Below are 19,409 nucleotides of genomic sequence, written 5' to 3' on the forward strand. Positions count from 1 at the left end.
AAAAGCTTTGCCGCTGTCCAATCACCGGATACAAGGTCTATACTCTGCCTGTGTCCTGTACTATACAATTAAGATAAAACCATTACTGTCAGCACCGAAAAAAAAAAAGAAAAAAATCACTGAACAATAAAACGGTGTTCAGCGCTGTCATTTCATGGCCCTTGGGGCTGGGGAAAAAAAGCTAACTGAGCATGACTTGTGCTCCATTAAGTGCAGAGGTTAATATTAGGGGACTACCTGATGTCTTCTTAAAGTGAAACTGTCAATTGCACTATGCTATCACATCGGAGGCTTGATTAAATAAAAAAAAATATATATATAAAATTACTACAAGTCCCCCATTCATTCAAATGTAAATCGTAAGCATCAGGTGCTTCAAAGTACATGACATTTTGAAAGCATTGTAAATTTACTTACCTAAATCTTTAGTTTGTTTTTGGGTTTTACTACTAAATTTACTTAGGAAGGGATTTTCCTGGGTAAGAAGTACCTTAATGTCTTCTACACATACAGTCACAATTCTCAAACTGATGAACGGATACAATGTATAGATGCCCTGCAGATATAGAAAGGGGGATCCTTTTACATATAACACAAAGATGAACTCAATTACACAGCACTGAGGCCTACTCTGATTATCTCTACAGCCCTACATTAACATTTAATTAAACAAAACCATTATTTCTAGCAGACCAGTAACACATTTGTGACTATAAGCACAAAAAAAAAACAAAAAAAAAAAAACCAAACAAACACAATTACCTCTTGAGCTAATCTATAAGCACAGCTATATTGTTGTCCATCATTATTCCGGCAGAGAACTTTTACACCAGTATTTATTACCTGTAAGAATGAACGCAACAACATGGTTTATTACAATCCTGCAGCATAGAGGCAGTCTTTGCAGAAAATAACTTTTAAAGCACAAATGTAAATCTTCCACAGGCTGTAAATATGCTAAATTAGATTTCTCGCTTTTGGATTTGTTTTCTAATGACATAATGGGAGCTCATAGGCGCTTAACATTTAAATCTTAACTAGATATGCAAACAAGCTGCAGTTATTTCATCTTATCTTTACCCTTCAATTAAACATGTCATCCACGCTCTGTAATGTACTCTCAATAGTCTTGCTAAAATGCAAGTTGTTCAGTTCAGAATATGTCTATGAAAGACAGCTCAAAATCAAAAATGTGTACAGTAGTCCCTGTTCTCAGAAATTATGTTGCATATTAAAGCATACCTAAACCCGACCACAGCTTACCAGTGAAGTCACCATATCTTTTTCAGGCTTTTTTCCTTTATTTTAACCTGGTGATCCTGCAAAACACCACCACTCCTCCCCCATGTATACACTTACACCCCCCTCCCCCCCACTTTAATCTTTTGGTAGTGTGGGGGGCTTATTAATAGAATTAAGGGGCTGGTCACAAAATATCCTTAAGAAAGACTGACTATGCTCAACCTTTCCGGCCAGCTACTCCATTTACAAAGGCGGTAGGACAGCTTCTATGAATTAAATAAGATACACTATATTTCTAAAAGTATTGGGATGCCTACCTTTACATGCACATGAACTTCAATGGCATTCTAGTCTTAGTCCATAAGGTTCAATATTGAGTTGGCCCACCCTTTGCAGCTATAACAGTTTCAACTCTTCTGGGAAGGCTGTCCACAAGGTTTAGGTGTCTATGGGAATGTTTGACCATTCATCCAGAAGCGCATTTGTGAGGTCAGGCACTGATGTTGGAAGAGAAGGCCTGGCTCGTAGTGTCCGCTCTAATTCATCCATAAGGTGTTCTATCGGGTTGAAGTCAGGACTCGGTGCAGGCCAGTTAAGTTCATACACCCCAAACTTGATCATTCATGCCTTTATGGACCTTGCTTTGTGCAGTCATGTTGGAACAGGAAGGGGCCATTCCCAAACTGTTCCCACAAAGTTGGGAGCATGAAATTGTCCAAAATATCTTGGTATGCTACGCCTTAAGAGTTCCCTTCAATGAAACTAAGGGGCCAAGCCCAACCCCTGAAAAACAACCCCACACCATAATCCCCCCTCCACCAAACTTTACACTTGGCACAATGCAGTCAGGCAAGTACCGTTCTCCTGGCAACCACCAAACCCAGACACATCCATCAAATTGCCAGACAGAGAAGCGCGATTCGTCATTCCAGACAACACACGTCTCCACTGCTCTAGAGTCCAGTGGTGGCGTGCTTTACACCACTGCATACAACGCTTTGCATTGCACTTGGTGATGTAAGGCTTGGATGCAACTGCTTGGCCATGGAAACCCATTCCATGAAGCACTCTCTACGCACTGTTGTGCTAATCTGAAGGCCCCCCAGTTTGGAGGTACTTAGCTATTGACTCTGCAGACAGTTGGCGACTTCTGCGCGCTGTGTGCTTCAGCATGAGCTGCCCCACTCTGGAATATTTAGTAGCAAGGAAATTTCACAGATGGACCTATTACACGGGTGGCAAGATATTACGGAACCATGCTTGAATTCACTGATCTCCTGAGAACGCCCCATTCTTTTACAAATGTTTGTAGAAGCAGTCTGCATGCCTGGGTGCTTGATTTTATACACCAGTGGCAATGGAGGTGATTGGAACCACTGAATCCAATGATTTGGAGGGGTGTCCCAATAATTTAGGCAAAATAGTGTATATGATGGATAAGACGGAGCTATCAATCATCTGCCACTTCTCTATTCACAGATAACTTTCCATTCATGGAAGCTTTTTGTTTTTTTAAATATTCCTTGGTAGGCTTAATTAATCTTCTGATCAATATTGTTTTGAAGAATCCATTTCTGGTGCAACGTCAACATTCAAACACATGGCATCAAATTCTTATTATTCACACTTGCTATGATGCAGAATTCATAATTCACCTGATGACTGCAAGCTGCTCAGATTCTAAAGTAGCAAAGTAACTCTAAACCGTACCATTTCCATCACCATAATTCACATTTGGTATGAGGTTCTTCTCTTGGTCAAACATGTCTAAGTCACTGTGGTCAAACAACTATCTTTAAATCATCCATCCAAAGCACACTGTCCAAAAGGTCTGTTCTTTGCCTACATGCAAATTGCTATAGGGCAACTGTAGTCTAGGTTTAAAGTTCTTTTTGACAGCAAAAATGTTTTCATGGCACACCACCTATAAAGACTACATTAATGCAATCTGATTGTTTGACAACTGTTAACTGCTGATCCCAAAATAAACCAATAAATGAGGAGCATGGGCTGAATTTGCTGGGCTGGCCAGTCCTTGACAAACCTTTCTAAATCCCTTGCTAGACTCTGTGGCATCCACAACCTACACCAAAGAGAACACCAGACCTTTGAAATCTGAGGTTCCAATTACATACAGCCAATTCTTATTTCATAGATTTGAAGCGTTGGTAAATGTATCAAATGAAAATCTAGCTTTGCTTGTTCAAAATAAGCTGAGAAATTTCCAAGGGATTTACTTTTCCACTTGACTGAATACAGAATGAATGGACTTGAAAGTATAGTTCAACATTATAACACAGATAATATATACATTGAGATAAAATCATTGCATGTGTTGCATATATGGCAGAAATATGGCAAGCTGATCGAAGATACAAAGCAGTTGGTTCATGTAAATCTTATAAAACAAAAATACCTTCATCTTCTCACTATTATTAAGTAGTACGTTCCTCAGCTGCTTTGAGACCACATACAATTGTTTCTTCTTCCCTTCCTGAGTGCGAGTTAAGAGATTTGTCTTTGGGAATGATGAACTTAAGCCATAAAATTTCCTGCAAACATTGCTGTAATTAGGTTTCTCCCAAAACATCACAGTGATTCACCAGATTCAAGAGATAGACATCTACTGTAACTAGTTTCACTTAATATAACATTTTACTGAACAAGTTTTATGTCAAGTTTGGATTAAAGTATATCTAAAGCCAAAGCGTAATGGAGGGTTAGATCTGCTGCCAGCTTTTTTTTTGTCATACATGTCTAAACAGGATTATTTCCCTTCACTTCCTGACCTGTAAACGTAACAGAAAGTGAGGTGATCTATCCAATAGGACTCAATAATAATTGAGTCCCTACACATCTGAAAACCTAGGGTATTTCCAGGTGCATGAAACTGCACGTTGCAAAAGCACCATCCACTTTCCATGCAGCTGCAATTTTGAAAAGGTGCTGGGACCCTTGCCCTGTAATCTCTTCAGGTACAGCAACCTGCTCAAATGGGCAGGAAACCTGAATGTAAATCACCCTAATAGGCAGCAGACATCAATACAAAACTTGACAGTGATTCCAACCCCCCACCACTCAGCATCTTATAATCATACTACACAAATGGGCTCTATAATAAGTGGAATAGACTCTGAAATTTCTAAGAAAGATCTTAGTACTAGAGTTCCTAAGGGATACAAAAAGCCACTTTCTGTGTTCCTTAGCCGCCCCCCCCCCCCCCATAAGATCCACGAACCACTGAAGTATCAGTTTTAGATGAATCTTTGTAAATCATAATTTTTCCAGCTCTAAGACAAACAGAATGAACATTACTTTTTATAAGATATTAGGCAGATCTCAACATGAGGATTGCATACATTCTCTGGCATGCCAGAAGGTAACTAATGTTACCCAACTTTAACCGCCTCCCACCCGCCATATAAGGTAATGACAGGGGAAAGGCAGTTCTCTCGTTCTGGGAGGACGTCATATGACGTTCTCTCACTCCAACCACGCATGCGCGGCTCTGGGAGAGGACGTCATATGACGTTCTCTCACACCAACCACGCATGCGCGGCTCCGGGAGCGCTCAGCGCGCCAGTCGGTGGTGCACTGTGTCCCTCGGCCACAGCAAATCACGGATCAACGGAAAGAGCCAAAGATGTCAGCTCGGTCATGTGATCAGCTGCGTCCAATCACAGCTGATTGCATGTAAATAGGGAAATGCCGGTTATAGGCATTTCTCTCCTCACAAGCGGTCACGCTGACAGATCGAGAGGAGAGACATTCCTCGAAGGGGACATGTACACTGATCATCAGGGCACTGATGATCAGTGTAGCCCCAGCATTGCCACCTGTCAGTGCCCATCAATGCCACCTGCCAGTGCCCATTTGAGCTGCCTTTCTGTGTCACCTATCAGTGCTGCCCATCAGTGCCACCTATCAGTGCCCGTCAGTGACGCCCAACAGTGCCAGTCAGTGACGCCCAACAGTGCCATATATGAGTGCTGCCTTTCAGTGCTCATCAGTGATGCCTGTCAATGCCCATCAGTGCCGCCTCTCAGTGCCCATCATTGCCGCCCATCAGTGCTGCCTATCAGTGCAGCCTCATTAGCGCACATCAGTGAAGGAGAAAAATCACTTTTTATAACAAACACATTTTATAACAAAAACTAATAAAAAAATGTGTTTTTTTTTTCAAAATTTCAGTTTTTGGTTTGTTTAGCAAACAATAAAAAAAAAATCCAGAGGTGATTAAATGCCACCAAAAGAGAGCTCTGTTTAAAAAAAATGATAAAAATGTCATATAGGTACAGTGTTGCATGACCATGTACTTGTCATTCAAAGTGTGACAGCGCTGAAAGCTGAAAACTGGCCTGGGCAGGAAGGGAGTATACTGGCCTGTAGGCAAGTGGTTAATTTTAGGACTCATGCACCTAGGTGCATTCTCCAGTACAGCATAAACTAGTGTATTCTGGTGTCTGGGAGCTCCCAGTGTTGCATGCAACCTCCCACAGACATGAATGATTACAGACAGGTGTACACAGCAGATAAACTGTTTGTGAACTTATATCTGTGCACAAGTGCCACTTTAAACAAGTAGTGGCTCATAGTTGCGTACAGCCGTGTGCAACCATTCATGTCTATGGGCATCAAAATATGCTAGTTTGTTTACCTTGTACCAGAGAATGTGCCCTAGTGCATGAGTTCATATAGTATAAAATCTAGTTACTGTAGGCAATGCTCAAATTTGTTCTACATAAAATGTTCATAACGCACTGTCAGCCACAGTCTTAACCAACCTAAAATGTTTGCAGATTACAGGAGGGAAATAAGGGACTCACCAAGAAAACAAGTAGAACCCATATCTTACGATATGCATACCTTTAAAAAAATACTTACACTATTGAGGGAAATATTGGATCATCCTCAGAAAGAAACACAAATGGGTCTTCTTTAAATCCAAACAACTTCATTTTCTTAGAAGGTGGAGGACTGTAAATAAATAAGTAAATCAAGCAAATGCAGGCAAGTTTCAGTGAACCTATATCAAAAGCAAGATAGTATTTATCAAATTTCTGAAACATGGCCTTAAAATCACTCCAAGATTTTTCCAAGAATTCCAAGATTATATTTCTACAAATTGATTCCTTTAAAAAAAATTAGATAAAAGTAAAAACCACACGCATCATGGGCCCATTCACAATAGAACTCTGTGTCCATGTGTAATGAGGCGCACTACTTTGGGCAATTGAGTGTAGACTGCATTTTCGTCCAGTGTATATTAAAGGACACTGGTGTGTATCAGCACACGTGTGTATGGGAGCCATTCACAATGGCTGCCAAAGCAGCACACCAACACATCATCATCGTGTGTAACTGCAGGTGGTGTCAATGGACCCCAATAGAACTTCTATTCTATTTAATTTCAGGCTCTCTTTACCATCACTTCCTATGCACACTCACAAAGGGTACTGTTCACTTGTAATTCTAATAAAGCAATTAATAAAAAAAATAAATAAAGATCTAAAAATGTTTGTGAGGCGTGTGAAACTTTCAGTATGTGAGCAGCTCTTCTTCAGTGCTCCCACTACCATCCTGCCACATAATCCTGCTCAGCCAGTGCTGCTACCTCCGATCTAGAACTCTCTCTGTGCTTGGGAAGTTCCCATGCGGCGTTTGATGATGGTCCAGATTGGGAAAGTCCGTTCTGTGTCTCCGAGCGAGAAGCAGGTCCCCTTTGCTTATGCGACCCAAGATGGCGCCTGTAACCGTCAGACCTCTGGCGCAGCCGCATGCTCCCCTCTGGGAAATGGGTTACCAGGACTGGTTGGACTCTGCTCCCCGACCATCGGCTGACCCTCTGAGCTGCTGATGCTGCCCCCGAAGAGCAGAGAATTTCAGGCTGAGCAAAGAGTTCATGCAGCTAAACTGGGGGATCTAGTGGACCACCTTAGATGGAATAATCTCAGCTTTCTGGGATTCCCTGAGGGGGTGGAAGACAAAAACCAAGAGGAATTTCTTACAGAATAGTTCAAACTCTCTGGGAACCAACACTTTTTCCCTGCTTTTCGCTATTGAAAAAGCCCACCGAATTCCTCTTAGAGCCCCCTCCGGGAGGCCTGGCCAGACAGCTGCTTGCATGTATCCTTTATTTGAGGGATCGCGATGCTGCAGTCCGCAAGGCCCATGAGCTATCTTGATCTAGTTAACGACAATAATGTCATCACTATCTTCCCTGATTTTTCTGCTGTGACACAGAAACAGCATGCTGCCTTTCAGTGTGAAGAAACTGCTACAGGATCACCTCCCTTACAGCATGCTATACCCGGCTAGGCTGCTGTGATCCATAATGGCAAGACTCAATTCTTCACTGCTCCAGCAGAGGAGGACCGCTGGCTGGAATCCCTAGGCAAATCCTGGACTCTTTACGGCTGCTATGGCGTAGCTTTTTCTCTTGTTTTGAACTTCCATCTGCCGCCCAGCAGCTGTCTTCATCCCTCTGGTTTTTCAGTCTTCTTTCCTTTCCTTTTTTTTTTTTCCCCATCTTGATGAGGAGGTTGCTGGGTTGGAGGAACTTTCATGACTCTAAACAGCAGGAGAGCATAATCTCAAGACCTTCTGCAACTCTCTCCTATAATGCTTGGAGAGTACCATATTCAAATTTCCAGTCAAACGTATGAGGCCTGCTGCCACACGCGCCATTACTTGATTCCAAAAGGTCACAGTAAAATGAAAAGGAATATAAAGAGCAACAAAAGTGTAAGCTGAGTTATTAATCTGCAAGACTGCCACAACATATCTACCAAATGGATTTGTAACCACAGTGGCAATGGAACACCCCAACGATTTGGCGATTAACATCGTAACCCCTCTAGAATAGTTAGAGTACATGTACTGAAGAGTGTAGGCCACAAATGTACATTTCAAAGCCATCACTTCAGAACCAATAAGATGGGTTTCCTGTACAAATATCAGGTAAGGTTTATGCTTCTGTATATATTGAAAGACCAATGAGTGTTTAATTTCATAGTTAAGGCCCCAGACATTCCAAGAGACTACCATTACACTCTGCGTAGCCATCTTCCAAAGTACAGAAAAAAAAAAAAAAAAAAAGGTAAACCCCAAAAACAAGGAAAAAAAGACGACAAACTACTAACTCCCATAAAAAATGCACAAGTACATATAAAATAGAACCAACAAATCCCCCCCTCCCCCCCCCACACTGCTCATAATCCCCAAACGAGTATGAGCTTGTACCTTGAACCAAGATAACAAAAATTGGGTGTGCAGTTCAGCCCCGTCCAGTCAGACGAGAGATATAAGAAAAAATATAGGATATCAGAGGTTGCATGATTAATGACCTGGAGGAAAAAACATTATATGCTGATGATATGCTTTCTCTACTTGGTGGATTATAATTCTTCCCTTCATACGGCCCTGCAGGTTATTTCTCAATTTGGTGAATTTTCTGGATTTAAAGTGAACTGGGGTAAATCCAGTGTTTTCCCATTTCACACCCCTCATACGCTTCTACTTCCCCACTCAACTCCTCTGCAGGTTGTCTCCCGGTTCCAATACTTACGGATTGAGATCCAGTTGCCTCTCCAACATTATATACCTCATAATCTGGTGATGCTGGTGAAGCAGTTAAAAGACAGTTTAGGAACGTGGCCAACATTGCCCCCAACTCTTTTGGGAAACAAATTTATTTCAAACTACTTTTCTACCCAGATTTCTGTATGTTTTCTGGCATGCTTCGGTATACATTCCTAAAAATTTCTTTGTGGAAATAGAGGCGTTGTTAACGTCTTTCCTGTGGGGATCTAGCCCACCTAGAATATCCCTGGTAACTCTTCAATTGCCCACTCAGCGGGGCGGGCTTACTTTACCTAATCTACAATGTTACTACTTGGCAACCCAATTGACCCATATACATGAGTGTTTTTTCCCTGACCATTCTAATGCCACGGTGACGACTCAGGCAGCCTTTATGTATTCTTATGAAGATTTAATCAATATGTTGTTCAGAAATAGTCCGTATCCCTCCACAGCAGCTGCCATTCTAAAATACTCCTATAAAATCTTCCATCTTTGTAATCAACGAATAAAGGGCACTCCATTGACACTTTCCCCTAATGCTCCTCTGTGGTATAATCCTGAATTGCAACGTTGGGCTCAGTTTGGACTCAAATACACTCATTTATTTTCCTCCGGGGCATTTAAGTCATTCTCTGCCTTGCGGGCTGAACTTAATATACCCACTACTTATTCTGATTTCTACCTTCAACTGCGCCATACATTTGCAGTCCAATTTGGCCTCAGGGAAGTGGCTCTTCAGACATCTGCACTGGAGGCTGCTTTGTTGGGAAAGGAAAACTCCAAGTTGATATCTACATATTATCAGTTACTGTTACCCCTCCAAACTCCCCAGGCAGAAAAACTTAAAACGCAGTGGCAATCTCATCTCCCAACACTACAGGATGACTACTGGCATGAGGTTCCTGTAGCTCTACCACTCCTTAGGGGAAGCCATAGGGGAAAGGAAGGAGAAGGAGTAAGAGCCCCCTCTTATTTTTGATTTATGTTTTGTATTTGTCGTCTTATTCACCAGTTAAATAATTTCTTGTTGTATTGTAACAATGATGTGACTGTACTCGATTTTTGTTGCTTCTGTAAACTAGCAATTGAATAATTGTCTGTAGCCTGTATTCTGCAACCATCATTGGGTACTCTGTTTACCATTGTTTGTTCTTGGTTGACTTGTAAAAAAAAAAACAAAAAACAAAAAGTTAAAAATGTTTGCTTCTCTAAATATTAATAATGTCTAAAAAGAATAGGATTTTTGGTTTACCTGTAAAATTCGCTCTAGGAGTGCATCACAGAACACAGAGGACTTTATATTAATAGCTACTTGGGTTATCCTGCTACTGGCAAAAGAAAAAAAGGCAGGAAACCCAGCCCAAGCATAACCCCTTCCAGCTCAGCGAAGTCTTGGTTTTGGAGTATTATAGTGAGAATCAGAAAAGAGAGGAGGGATCTCTGTGTCCTTTGATGTACTCCAAGAAAGTCATTTTATAGGTAAACCAAAAATTCTAATTTCCTAAATTGTACATGATATCAAACAATACATGTAGTACGTAATAACAGTGTAAAGAGAAGACCAAGTAGCAGGCTTATAATAAGGTGTGAGGATAGTTCAAAAATGCACTGACATTCCTAGCGACCAAGAAAGGACTCTGCTCTTGATACCACAGGCCTGAGAAATGAGTGGATAAAGCAATCTGGAAATAGTGGAAAGAGAAGCAGCCTGACCCTTGTAAGAACAAGCAGAACAGTGGATCAGACTGTTGAAACAAAAACTGTAGACTTCAAATATATTCATACAGCTCAAACAACATCCAAAGAACCAAACATCTTCTCCTTTGGATACTTAGGATTAGGATATAAAAAAAAGGGCAATTCAGCTGTCCTGACTTGGGTGACGAACCAGAAAGGGAGGTAATGGCTACCAAAACCTGGCGAATGAGGAGCAACAAAGGAATCAATTGAAGAACTTCAAAAAGAAGCTCGCAAAATGGACAAGCCCAAATTAAGGTTCCAGAGTGTCTGCAAAGGTAGAAAAATCTGTGCGACACCCTGCACAAAGGCTTTGAACAAGGAATGAAACTTAATAGGTCTCTGAAACAGAATGGCCAAAGCGGAGATCTGTCCTGTGATGGTACGTCACTTGTGGATAGTAAGAATCAGTCAGAAATATCCCTATTCCTCAGCCATGTCATCAAAGCCTGACACTGGATAATGGAAGATCAGGCCTTGACACAGCAAATCTGACCAAACCGGAATAGCCCACAGCTCGTCCACCAGAAGAACTATGATGTCTGCATACAGACATGGCCTTGGCCAGGCAAGTGCTATAAGAATAACCTGAATACCCTCCATCTTTATCCTGCCCAACAGGCAAAGCAGCTGTAGTGGAATAAGATATTGATCACAGAAAACTAATCCCAATAAGTCACCAGAGCATTTACTGCATAACATCTGAGGAACGGTGGTACAAAACACAAACCTGTTCAGTTTGTTGTTATATCTGGACACCACAAGTTCCACATCTGGCATCCCCACCAAAGACAAATCTCTAAACACATCCTTGTGATTCACAGCTGCCAATGGCTGAGAAAGTTTGCCTGCTAATTTTCCGTGCTGGGAATGTGCATTGTGGGGAGGACCAGAATGTGAAATTCTGCCCAAGACATGATCAGGTCTGCTTCTTGTCCCTCCTTGATGGTTGATGTATGTCACTATGGCATGGTGCATTTGCACCCTGATAGCAAGACCCTGAAGGCAGGCAAACCAGTGTAGAGGAGCAAGCCAAATTGCCTGAAGTTCCAGGATGTTGTGATTGGCAACTTCTGCTTCTGACACCAAATCCCCTAAACTGAGACATTCTCCAAAACATCTTTCCCAGCCCATTAGGCTGGCATATGTCATCAAGACCTTCCACATCTTCGGAAGGATTTTCTGGTATCCAGGTTCGGCATAGGTAACCACCATTTCAGAGCCATTCTGGTCTAGGGAGTCACATGTTTTTTCGCAGGATCCAGTGAAAACTGAGAACATTAATAGGCAGCTGCCACGCTTTCATGCGGTGTATGGGTACATTCCTTCTTGCCCATCGGCCTGCAGCGACCGATCCAGATGAAGCCCTACTCTATCCCAGCAGGGTTGTTAGGAAATAGGCCAGACAAAGCAGGAATAAAGAACCTGAATGGAGATCTTCAGAGAGACAGCTGTAAGCACATCACCTAAGGACACTAGCAAGGGTAATGTCTGCCTCTTTTGATCAGTGTCCATTCACAAGTGGGTGGTAGCATAACCTACGCAGTTATGAATATGAAGTCCTCCATGTCCTGTGATGTATGATTCGGAAAAAATATAAAAAACAAAAAAAAAATGTAAAATGCCCCATTCACAGATAAACATAAATGTAGAGCACACACATAAATGCAAATTTATTGCACATGTGCAACAAGTACAGAATTAATTTAAGGGCCCACTGTTTCGGTTTAACTGTAAACTGATGGGCTGTAAAGGTTTTAAATCCGCAGCCTATTCAAAATGTTGGATAGCATAGATTTGCACCATTTTGAAAGTACATGATTTTGAAGTTTGACATATTTGGTATTTATTAACTGGAAACAGTCTCATCTTTTATATTACAAAAAAACTATTGATTATAGTGAAATATATTATTGTGGGGGTTTTTTTGTGTTTTTTTTTTTATTAACCAGGGCCAAGTCCCTGTCTGCTGGCTGAAACAGCCAAAGTTAATAACAGAAAAATGAAAATGGAAGCGCCACACCACTGCCAAGAGGTCCAGATAGATCTTTAGTCCAATAAAGTCAAGGGGACAATCCAGAAACCTACACGTTTTGGGGGAGCAAAAAAAAAAAAAACCCTCGTCCAGAACTCTTTGAAAACAATGTGAACTGTATCTAAAAATGAACTGGACCTTTCAGGTCATTTCTTCCAGTGTAATTAAAAAACACAGGCCTTGTCAGCAGCTGGTTTTGCATTTGATACTCTTTGGATTGTCCACCTGACTTTTATTGGCATAAAGTTGTATCTGGACCTCTTAGCAGTGGTGTAGCACTTCAGTTTCCATTTTTGCTTCATTACACTACAAGCAAGGAGACCACGAAGATACTCTGGGGTGTGTGTAGAAGGAGAAGGGCAGGGAACCAGTTTATTTATATTATCAAACACTGGGGTGTAGACGCTAACGGGCCAGAAAAAAACTGTTCATTTATATTATCAATTTTTTAGGGCAGCAATACCAATAAAATAACCTTATGGGCCCAGAACGATTTTCCCACTTTCCTTAGTGGCAAACAGTAAAGGAGGAAATAATGGCAAACATACCTAGAGAACAGGAGCTGTGTCCTTCAATGAAGGCAGAGTAAAGGATTTTATGGTGGTGAGTACAAAACAAAACCCTATTTAGTCTACTGTTCACTGAAGCACTCAGCAAAGAAGCTATATCTGTAAAGTCCAGAGCAGTGTCTACAGCAGTGTGAGCCAAATTAGAGAATATGACCTACCCTCCAAAGACAAAAAAAAAAAAAGGCATAACTTACACTGCTCCCTGCAAAAGTTTGCGCCACAAACTGGCATCTGCACATGCAAACAAGTCAATCTAATAAAACTTGGAAAAAAACATGAACAGAAGACCAAGTAGCTGCTCTACACACGTGAGATACTAAAGCCTTATGACAGAAAACCCACAAAGCTCTCACCGATCTGTTTGAAACCAGGACCCTTCTTTCCTGGTTCTCCAAGAGCATAGGCCAGGGCAAAAGTCTATCTGATCTATCCAGCTATTGTAGCAGAATAGGCAGACTAACTCTTCCAAGAGCTGTCCCCAACGTTGGAAAAAAAAAAAAAGTCTGTTATATGAAACAATGCTGCAGCATCTAGGTAAACATTTATTGCCCAAACAAAAACCAAAAAAATGTAAGGCTCTCTCCTTATAATTAACCAGTTTAGGACAGAGGTAAGAATATTCTCATTCAAATGAAAAGCTGAAACTACCTCAGGAAGAAAAGATTCAGAGCAGAGCTTTGTCTCTATACAATACCAGACTATGAGACTTACACAACAAGGCCAGCAGCTCCCAAACCCTGCAATCCAAGGTAACAACTACAAAAATGCTAACTTTTGGAAAAGTGTTAAGGAAACCTCTCAAGGTTGTTGCAAAATGGAAAGCACTGCGTTCAGATCACATGGCATCAGAGGGGATCCTGACAAGAAGAAAGAGGGGGTAGGAACCAGGGTATTAGAAGCCAAAGGACATTGAAAAAGAATGGTCAAGGCCGAAAACTGACTCTTGCTGGTACTCAAGGTCAAGCCTTTATCGATACCATGCTGCAGGAAAGCCAGAATCCTGGCCACAGAATATAATTGCAGAGAAGTCAGTAGGGATACACACCATACAATAAAGTTTTACCAGCTTTGAGCATGGTTCTGGTTTGAAAAAGGAGCGCGCTTCTGCCCTCAGAGGTTAGTGCATGCTCTGAAACATGCCGCTATGCATGCTAGTCCTTGACGTCGTCACACAGATGTCGCGCCTGAATGTGCGTTCCAGACACCATCTTTAGGAGACTCCACATGCCGGCCAGCTTTTCTTCTCCTGATACTACGATTCCCTGAGCGCAGACGCGGCTGTCATAGCTGGGACAAAGCCGTTCTTCCACCTCTATGAGACTGCACCTTATGAGCCTGTTTTATCACAAATAAACAGGAGTTTTCTACATTTGACACCTATTAAATAGTGGTTTATACTGCACTTAGAGGCGCTTCTTTTCTTTTCTTCTTCATGGTAGGAATCACCTCCCAGTGGTGGGGGCAAACCTTCATGCACAGATAGACTTCGCTTTGTGTACACTTAGGGAATATGGATCGCCAAGGACACATGGCTCCCACGGTAGCAGGGCACTTGGTGGGCTTATTATCCTTATCATGTTACTGGAACTCCTATAGAGGGTGTCCACATGTCCAGAGAAAACCATAGGGCCTAACAGCAGCCTCTACCAGTACTCTTTAGGTAGCAGAGTCCTTCTCTTCCACACGCCCAGGAATGTAGTAGAGTGTGGACAGAAGTGACATCAGGGAGGGACAGAATGCCACAGTTTCCAGTTCCAACAGGCCACAAAGCCATGACTTCAATTATCATACAGCTCGATCATGTGTCCGTGCACCCATGGAAAGCAGCTCAGGAATCACCAACAGAGGGATGTGAAGGACTGATTGCCACACCCCTTATTTACAGGCAAGTGCTATAAAAGTACTGGATGCCCATGTTCATAGGCCCACACAGGGGGATCTGGATCGAAGAAAAGTTTTATTCTGCTCATGCAGTCATCCAGGAGGGCCACCTCTGGCTGCATACAGGGAGCTGCCTGCCTGTATGGGGACACTGACTGGCTGGCCCACCATCGAGAAAGGCTGCTCTGAAGACAGAGCTGTCACAGTCAAACCTGCGGGTTGCCATGTGCTCGATGTTCAGTCTGTGGGGAATATATGGATCATTATCAACCAGCTTGTGACAGTTGATTGAAGAATCCACTGATAACACACAAAACAAAATCAAAGTAAAAAGAGTAACATAAAATAAATAAAAATAAATCACAATCCCAGCAAAGATTCTGGAGGTCCTAACAATATTACTAAAAAAAAAAAAAAAATCTGACTTTCCAGTAAAGTCCTTTTCTTGAAGCACAGTACAGGAGAAAGTATTCTCAGTCTTAACCATGGTTTTATAGTGCCTCCTTTAGATGATCTGATATGGATTTAAAAAAGGTAAAGAGACATCACCCATATAGTCCCTCCCAGTCAGCTTCAGTTTAATATCATGCAAAATGGAGATCAAAAGAAGAGGGAAGAGACAAGTGTCCTGTACTGTACTCCATGAAAAATAATTTGCTGGTAAATAATTTCAATTTTCTTAATTGTACAGTATAGGATTCTTAGATCTACCTTTAGGATGCCCAAAGGAAGTCCAAATAAGGGCTGGGCAACAAAGCAAAACACTAACAGACCCATGTGTCAATGGCTCACGGAAAGGCTCAACAAAATTGAGAGCAACAAGAAGCACCTTACACCCGACACTGACCTTAGAGAGTTGGACAAACTAAAAGGAGTAGCAGCTGGGATATAAACTTCAGAAGTGTGTACCACAGTCATACAATAGAAGGAAAGCTTCCAGAGGATCTACAGGAGCAGGTCAGAGGAAAATCATAACCCTGTCCTAGCTAAGGTGAATAAAGATAGAAACACTTTGTGGAGAAAAGAGACCATGGCCTTAATCAACCTTGCACTTACTGAACGAAAATGAAGACATGCAGTAGTCATTCCATGAGTTCCACAGAGGCTGTAAGGTCCCCCATATGGAAGAAGCAATGACTGACCTGTCCGTTTTCACTTTGGATGCATAAGTCCTGCATGAAAAGTATGTATCAGATTCCCCTGTGGCCAAGATTCAAGGGAAGAGAGTCTGTGTCAGAGCACCGTAAAGTTTTGCCAAAACAAAAGTGACAAACCCAATGTCTGAAACTTCTGGGATCAGTTTAAGGTTGAAGACTTTTAAGCACTTGGACTTGCCTAGAACAGCCGATGACTCTAGGATATGAGTAATGGCCAAAGACTAAAACTCGCTCACATACCAACTCATCTGAAGGTATATGGTACACTTTGACAATTAGACTCAGGAGGATAGGGAGAGGTAAAATGATCGCAATACACATGATAGGAGATGGCTCACATGGCAAGATGACATACAAATAGTCAACAGTATATATAAATATCTAATTCTATACAGAAGTAAGATTGCACCAACAAGGATTACGCAAAGACCTGTTGCAGAGTCGAAGAGGTTAATGGAGGTTTGTTAATAATGTTTCACTATACATGGTATGACCGTGCATAATGAGACATTAACAAAACATGTTCACAAAACAATGCAAAGCTGTGGGCTTATTGCTCATGCTTGGCAAGTCACCAGAGGCACTGTAAAAACCATGTACAGTATAAAAAAAAAAAAAAAAAAAAAAAAAGAAAAAGTAGGTTACCCACAGGACACTGTAGAGCAGGAGGGGTTAACGACAGTCTTTGACTAAGTCACTGGTTTCACCATTTAAAAATGTATCTAAAAGCAAAAATATAGTCCAACATTTTACCAGTTTTAGATGTACTTTTTTCTTTTAGAACTTCATTATGACCTGATAATCCTGATAATGACAGTTCCTATCAGGGTGAATTCTAATTTTCATAACAAGCAATAAACTTTACTAAAGTGGAGTGACATTCAACACTAGAGGAAATGATTTAAAACAAGAGGCATGTATACAAGCATCAGTTAAATGATAATTTAAACAAATTAAGCCAGTGTATATAGTCCACTTTACCCGCACACATTGTCCTTATTAGTAGAATCAGTCTCAGGATTGCTGGAAGATTTGGCACTTCCGTCCTCATTCTCTGCATTATCTCTTCCCACAGCTGGTTCATCTGTTGTTTCTGTCGCATCTTCAACAGCATCATTAACAACTGGCACATTGACCGCAACAGTGGGGGGCCTCCGAAGCAGCTGCAAGAAAAGGGGTCATGTTTTAGGTTATTTTTCAGAGAACAGTAAGGGAAAAGGGATTTTAGACAGGAGAAAAGCAAATATTTGCCAAATGAACTCTACGGAAAATAAACTTTGATAATCCTTTAAACATCTACAGGTGAAACTCGAAAATTTGAATATTGTGCAAAAGTTCATTTACTTCACTAATGCAACTTAAAAGGTAAAACTAATATAGAGAGATAGACTCATTACATGCAAAGCAAGATAGTTCAAGCCGTGATTTGTCATCATTGTGATGATTATGGATAACAGCTCATGAAAACCCCAAATCCACAATCTCAGAAAATTAGAATATTACATGCAATCAATAAATCAAGGATTGTACATAGAACAAGATCGGACCTCTGAAAAGTATAAGCATGCATATGTACTCAGTACTTGGTTTGGGCCCCTTTTGCAGCAATTACTGCCTCAATGCGGCGTGGCATGGAAGCTATCAGCCTGTGGCACTGCTGAGGTGTTATGGAAGATCAGGGTGCATCAATAGCGGCCTTCAGCTCTTCTGCATTGTTCGGTCTCATGTCTCTCATCTCTCTCTTGGCAATGCCCCATAGATTCTCTATGGATTTCAGGTCAGACGAGTTTGCTGGCCAATCAAGCACAGTAATCCCACGGTCATTGAGCCAGGTGTTGGTGCTTTTGGCAGTGTGGGCAGGTGCCAAGTCCTGCTGGAAAATGAAGTCAGCATCCCCATAAAGCTCGTTTGTGGAAGGAAGCATGAAGTGCTCCAAAATCTTCCGGTAGACGGCTGCATTGACCCTGGACTTAATGAAGCACAGTGGACCAACACCAGCAGATGACACAGACTGTGGAAACTCCACACTGGACTTCAAGCATCTTGCAGTGTGTGCCTCTCCAGTCTTCCTCCATACTCTGGGTCCTTGGTTTCCAAATGAGATGCAAAAGTTGCTCTCATCAGAAAAGAGGACTTCTGACCACTGAGCAACAGACCAGGTCTGTTTTTCTTTAGCCCAGGTAAGACGCTTCTGATGTTGTTTGTTGTTCAGGAGCGGCTTGACAAGAGGAATACGACATTTGAAGCCCATGTCCAGGATCCATCTGTGTCTGGTGGCTCTTGATGCACTCACTCCAGCCTCAGTCCACTGCTTGTGAAAGTCCCCAACACTTTTGAATGGCCTTTTCCTGACAATCCTCTCCAGGCTGTGGTCATCCCTAATGCTTGTGCACCTTTTTCTTCCACACTTTTCCCTTCCACATAACTTTCTATTAATGTGCTTTGATACAGCACTTTGGGAACATCCAACTTCTTTTGCAATTACCTTTTGAGGCTTTCCCTCCTTATGGAGGGTGTCAATGATGGTTTTCTGCACAACTGTCAGGTCAGCAGTCTTTCCCATGTTTGTGATTCCTACTGAACCAGACTGAGAGACCATTTAAAGGCTCAAGAACCCTTTGCAGGTGTTATGGCTTAATTAGCTGATTAGAGTGGGACACTTTGAGCCTAGAATATTGCACCTTTTCACAATTTTCTGAGATTGTGGATTTGGGGTTTTCATGAGTTGTAAGCCATAATCAACACAATTATGACAAATCACTGCTTGAACTATCTTGCTTTGCATGTAATGAGTCTATCTCATATATTAGTTTCACCTTTTAAGTTGCATTACTGAAATAAATGAACTTTTGCACAATATTTTAATTTTTTGAGTTTGACCTGTAGTTCAGGTTTAATACAAACATACCAATAGTAATTACTTATGTTTATATGCCTAGTATTTTTATGGATCACACACAATCTGCTAGGATTTTGTTGAACAGTGGTTAGTTCCAAGAAGCTCACAAAGGATTGAGCATTTAAAATGGTACCGGGAGGAAGAACATGCTACAGACATTCTGAAGAGAAAAAGAGGATTTCAAAAGTCATCATGTGCTGGCCTTATGTGTCTCCATCTTGCTAGTATGCCATTGTGGCAGCGGATGTACACTATATTGCCAAAAGCATTGGGACGTCTGCCTTTACACACACATGAACTTTAAT

The 19,409-nt window shown here is 41.5% G+C and overlaps 1 protein-coding gene across 1 annotated transcript in view; it reads right to left on the reverse strand.

Moving 5' to 3' along the window:
* The window catches only part of NSUN2 (NOP2/Sun RNA methyltransferase 2), a 91,699-nt gene that overhangs the window by 13,607 nt on the left and 58,683 nt on the right, over window positions 1-19,409 (reverse strand). The window contains exons 14-18 of the mRNA XM_089674820.1: window positions 17,187-17,368; window positions 6,127-6,219; window positions 3,659-3,794; window positions 763-843; window positions 418-556 (exon numbers count right to left, since the gene is read on the reverse strand). Coding sequence (XP_089530946.1) covers window positions 418-556; window positions 763-843; window positions 3,659-3,794; window positions 6,127-6,219; window positions 17,187-17,368 — 631 coding nt within the window. The remainder of the gene's footprint in view (window positions 1-417; window positions 557-762; window positions 844-3,658; window positions 3,795-6,126; window positions 6,220-17,186; window positions 17,369-19,409) is intronic.

The sequence above is a fragment of the Staurois parvus genome, unplaced genomic scaffold (assembly GCF_062004578.1).
Source record: "Staurois parvus isolate SC_StPar_1 unplaced genomic scaffold, SC_StPar_1.0 ptg000153l, whole genome shotgun sequence".
In the NCBI taxonomy this organism is placed as follows: domain Eukaryota; kingdom Metazoa; phylum Chordata; class Amphibia; order Anura; family Ranidae; genus Staurois; species Staurois parvus.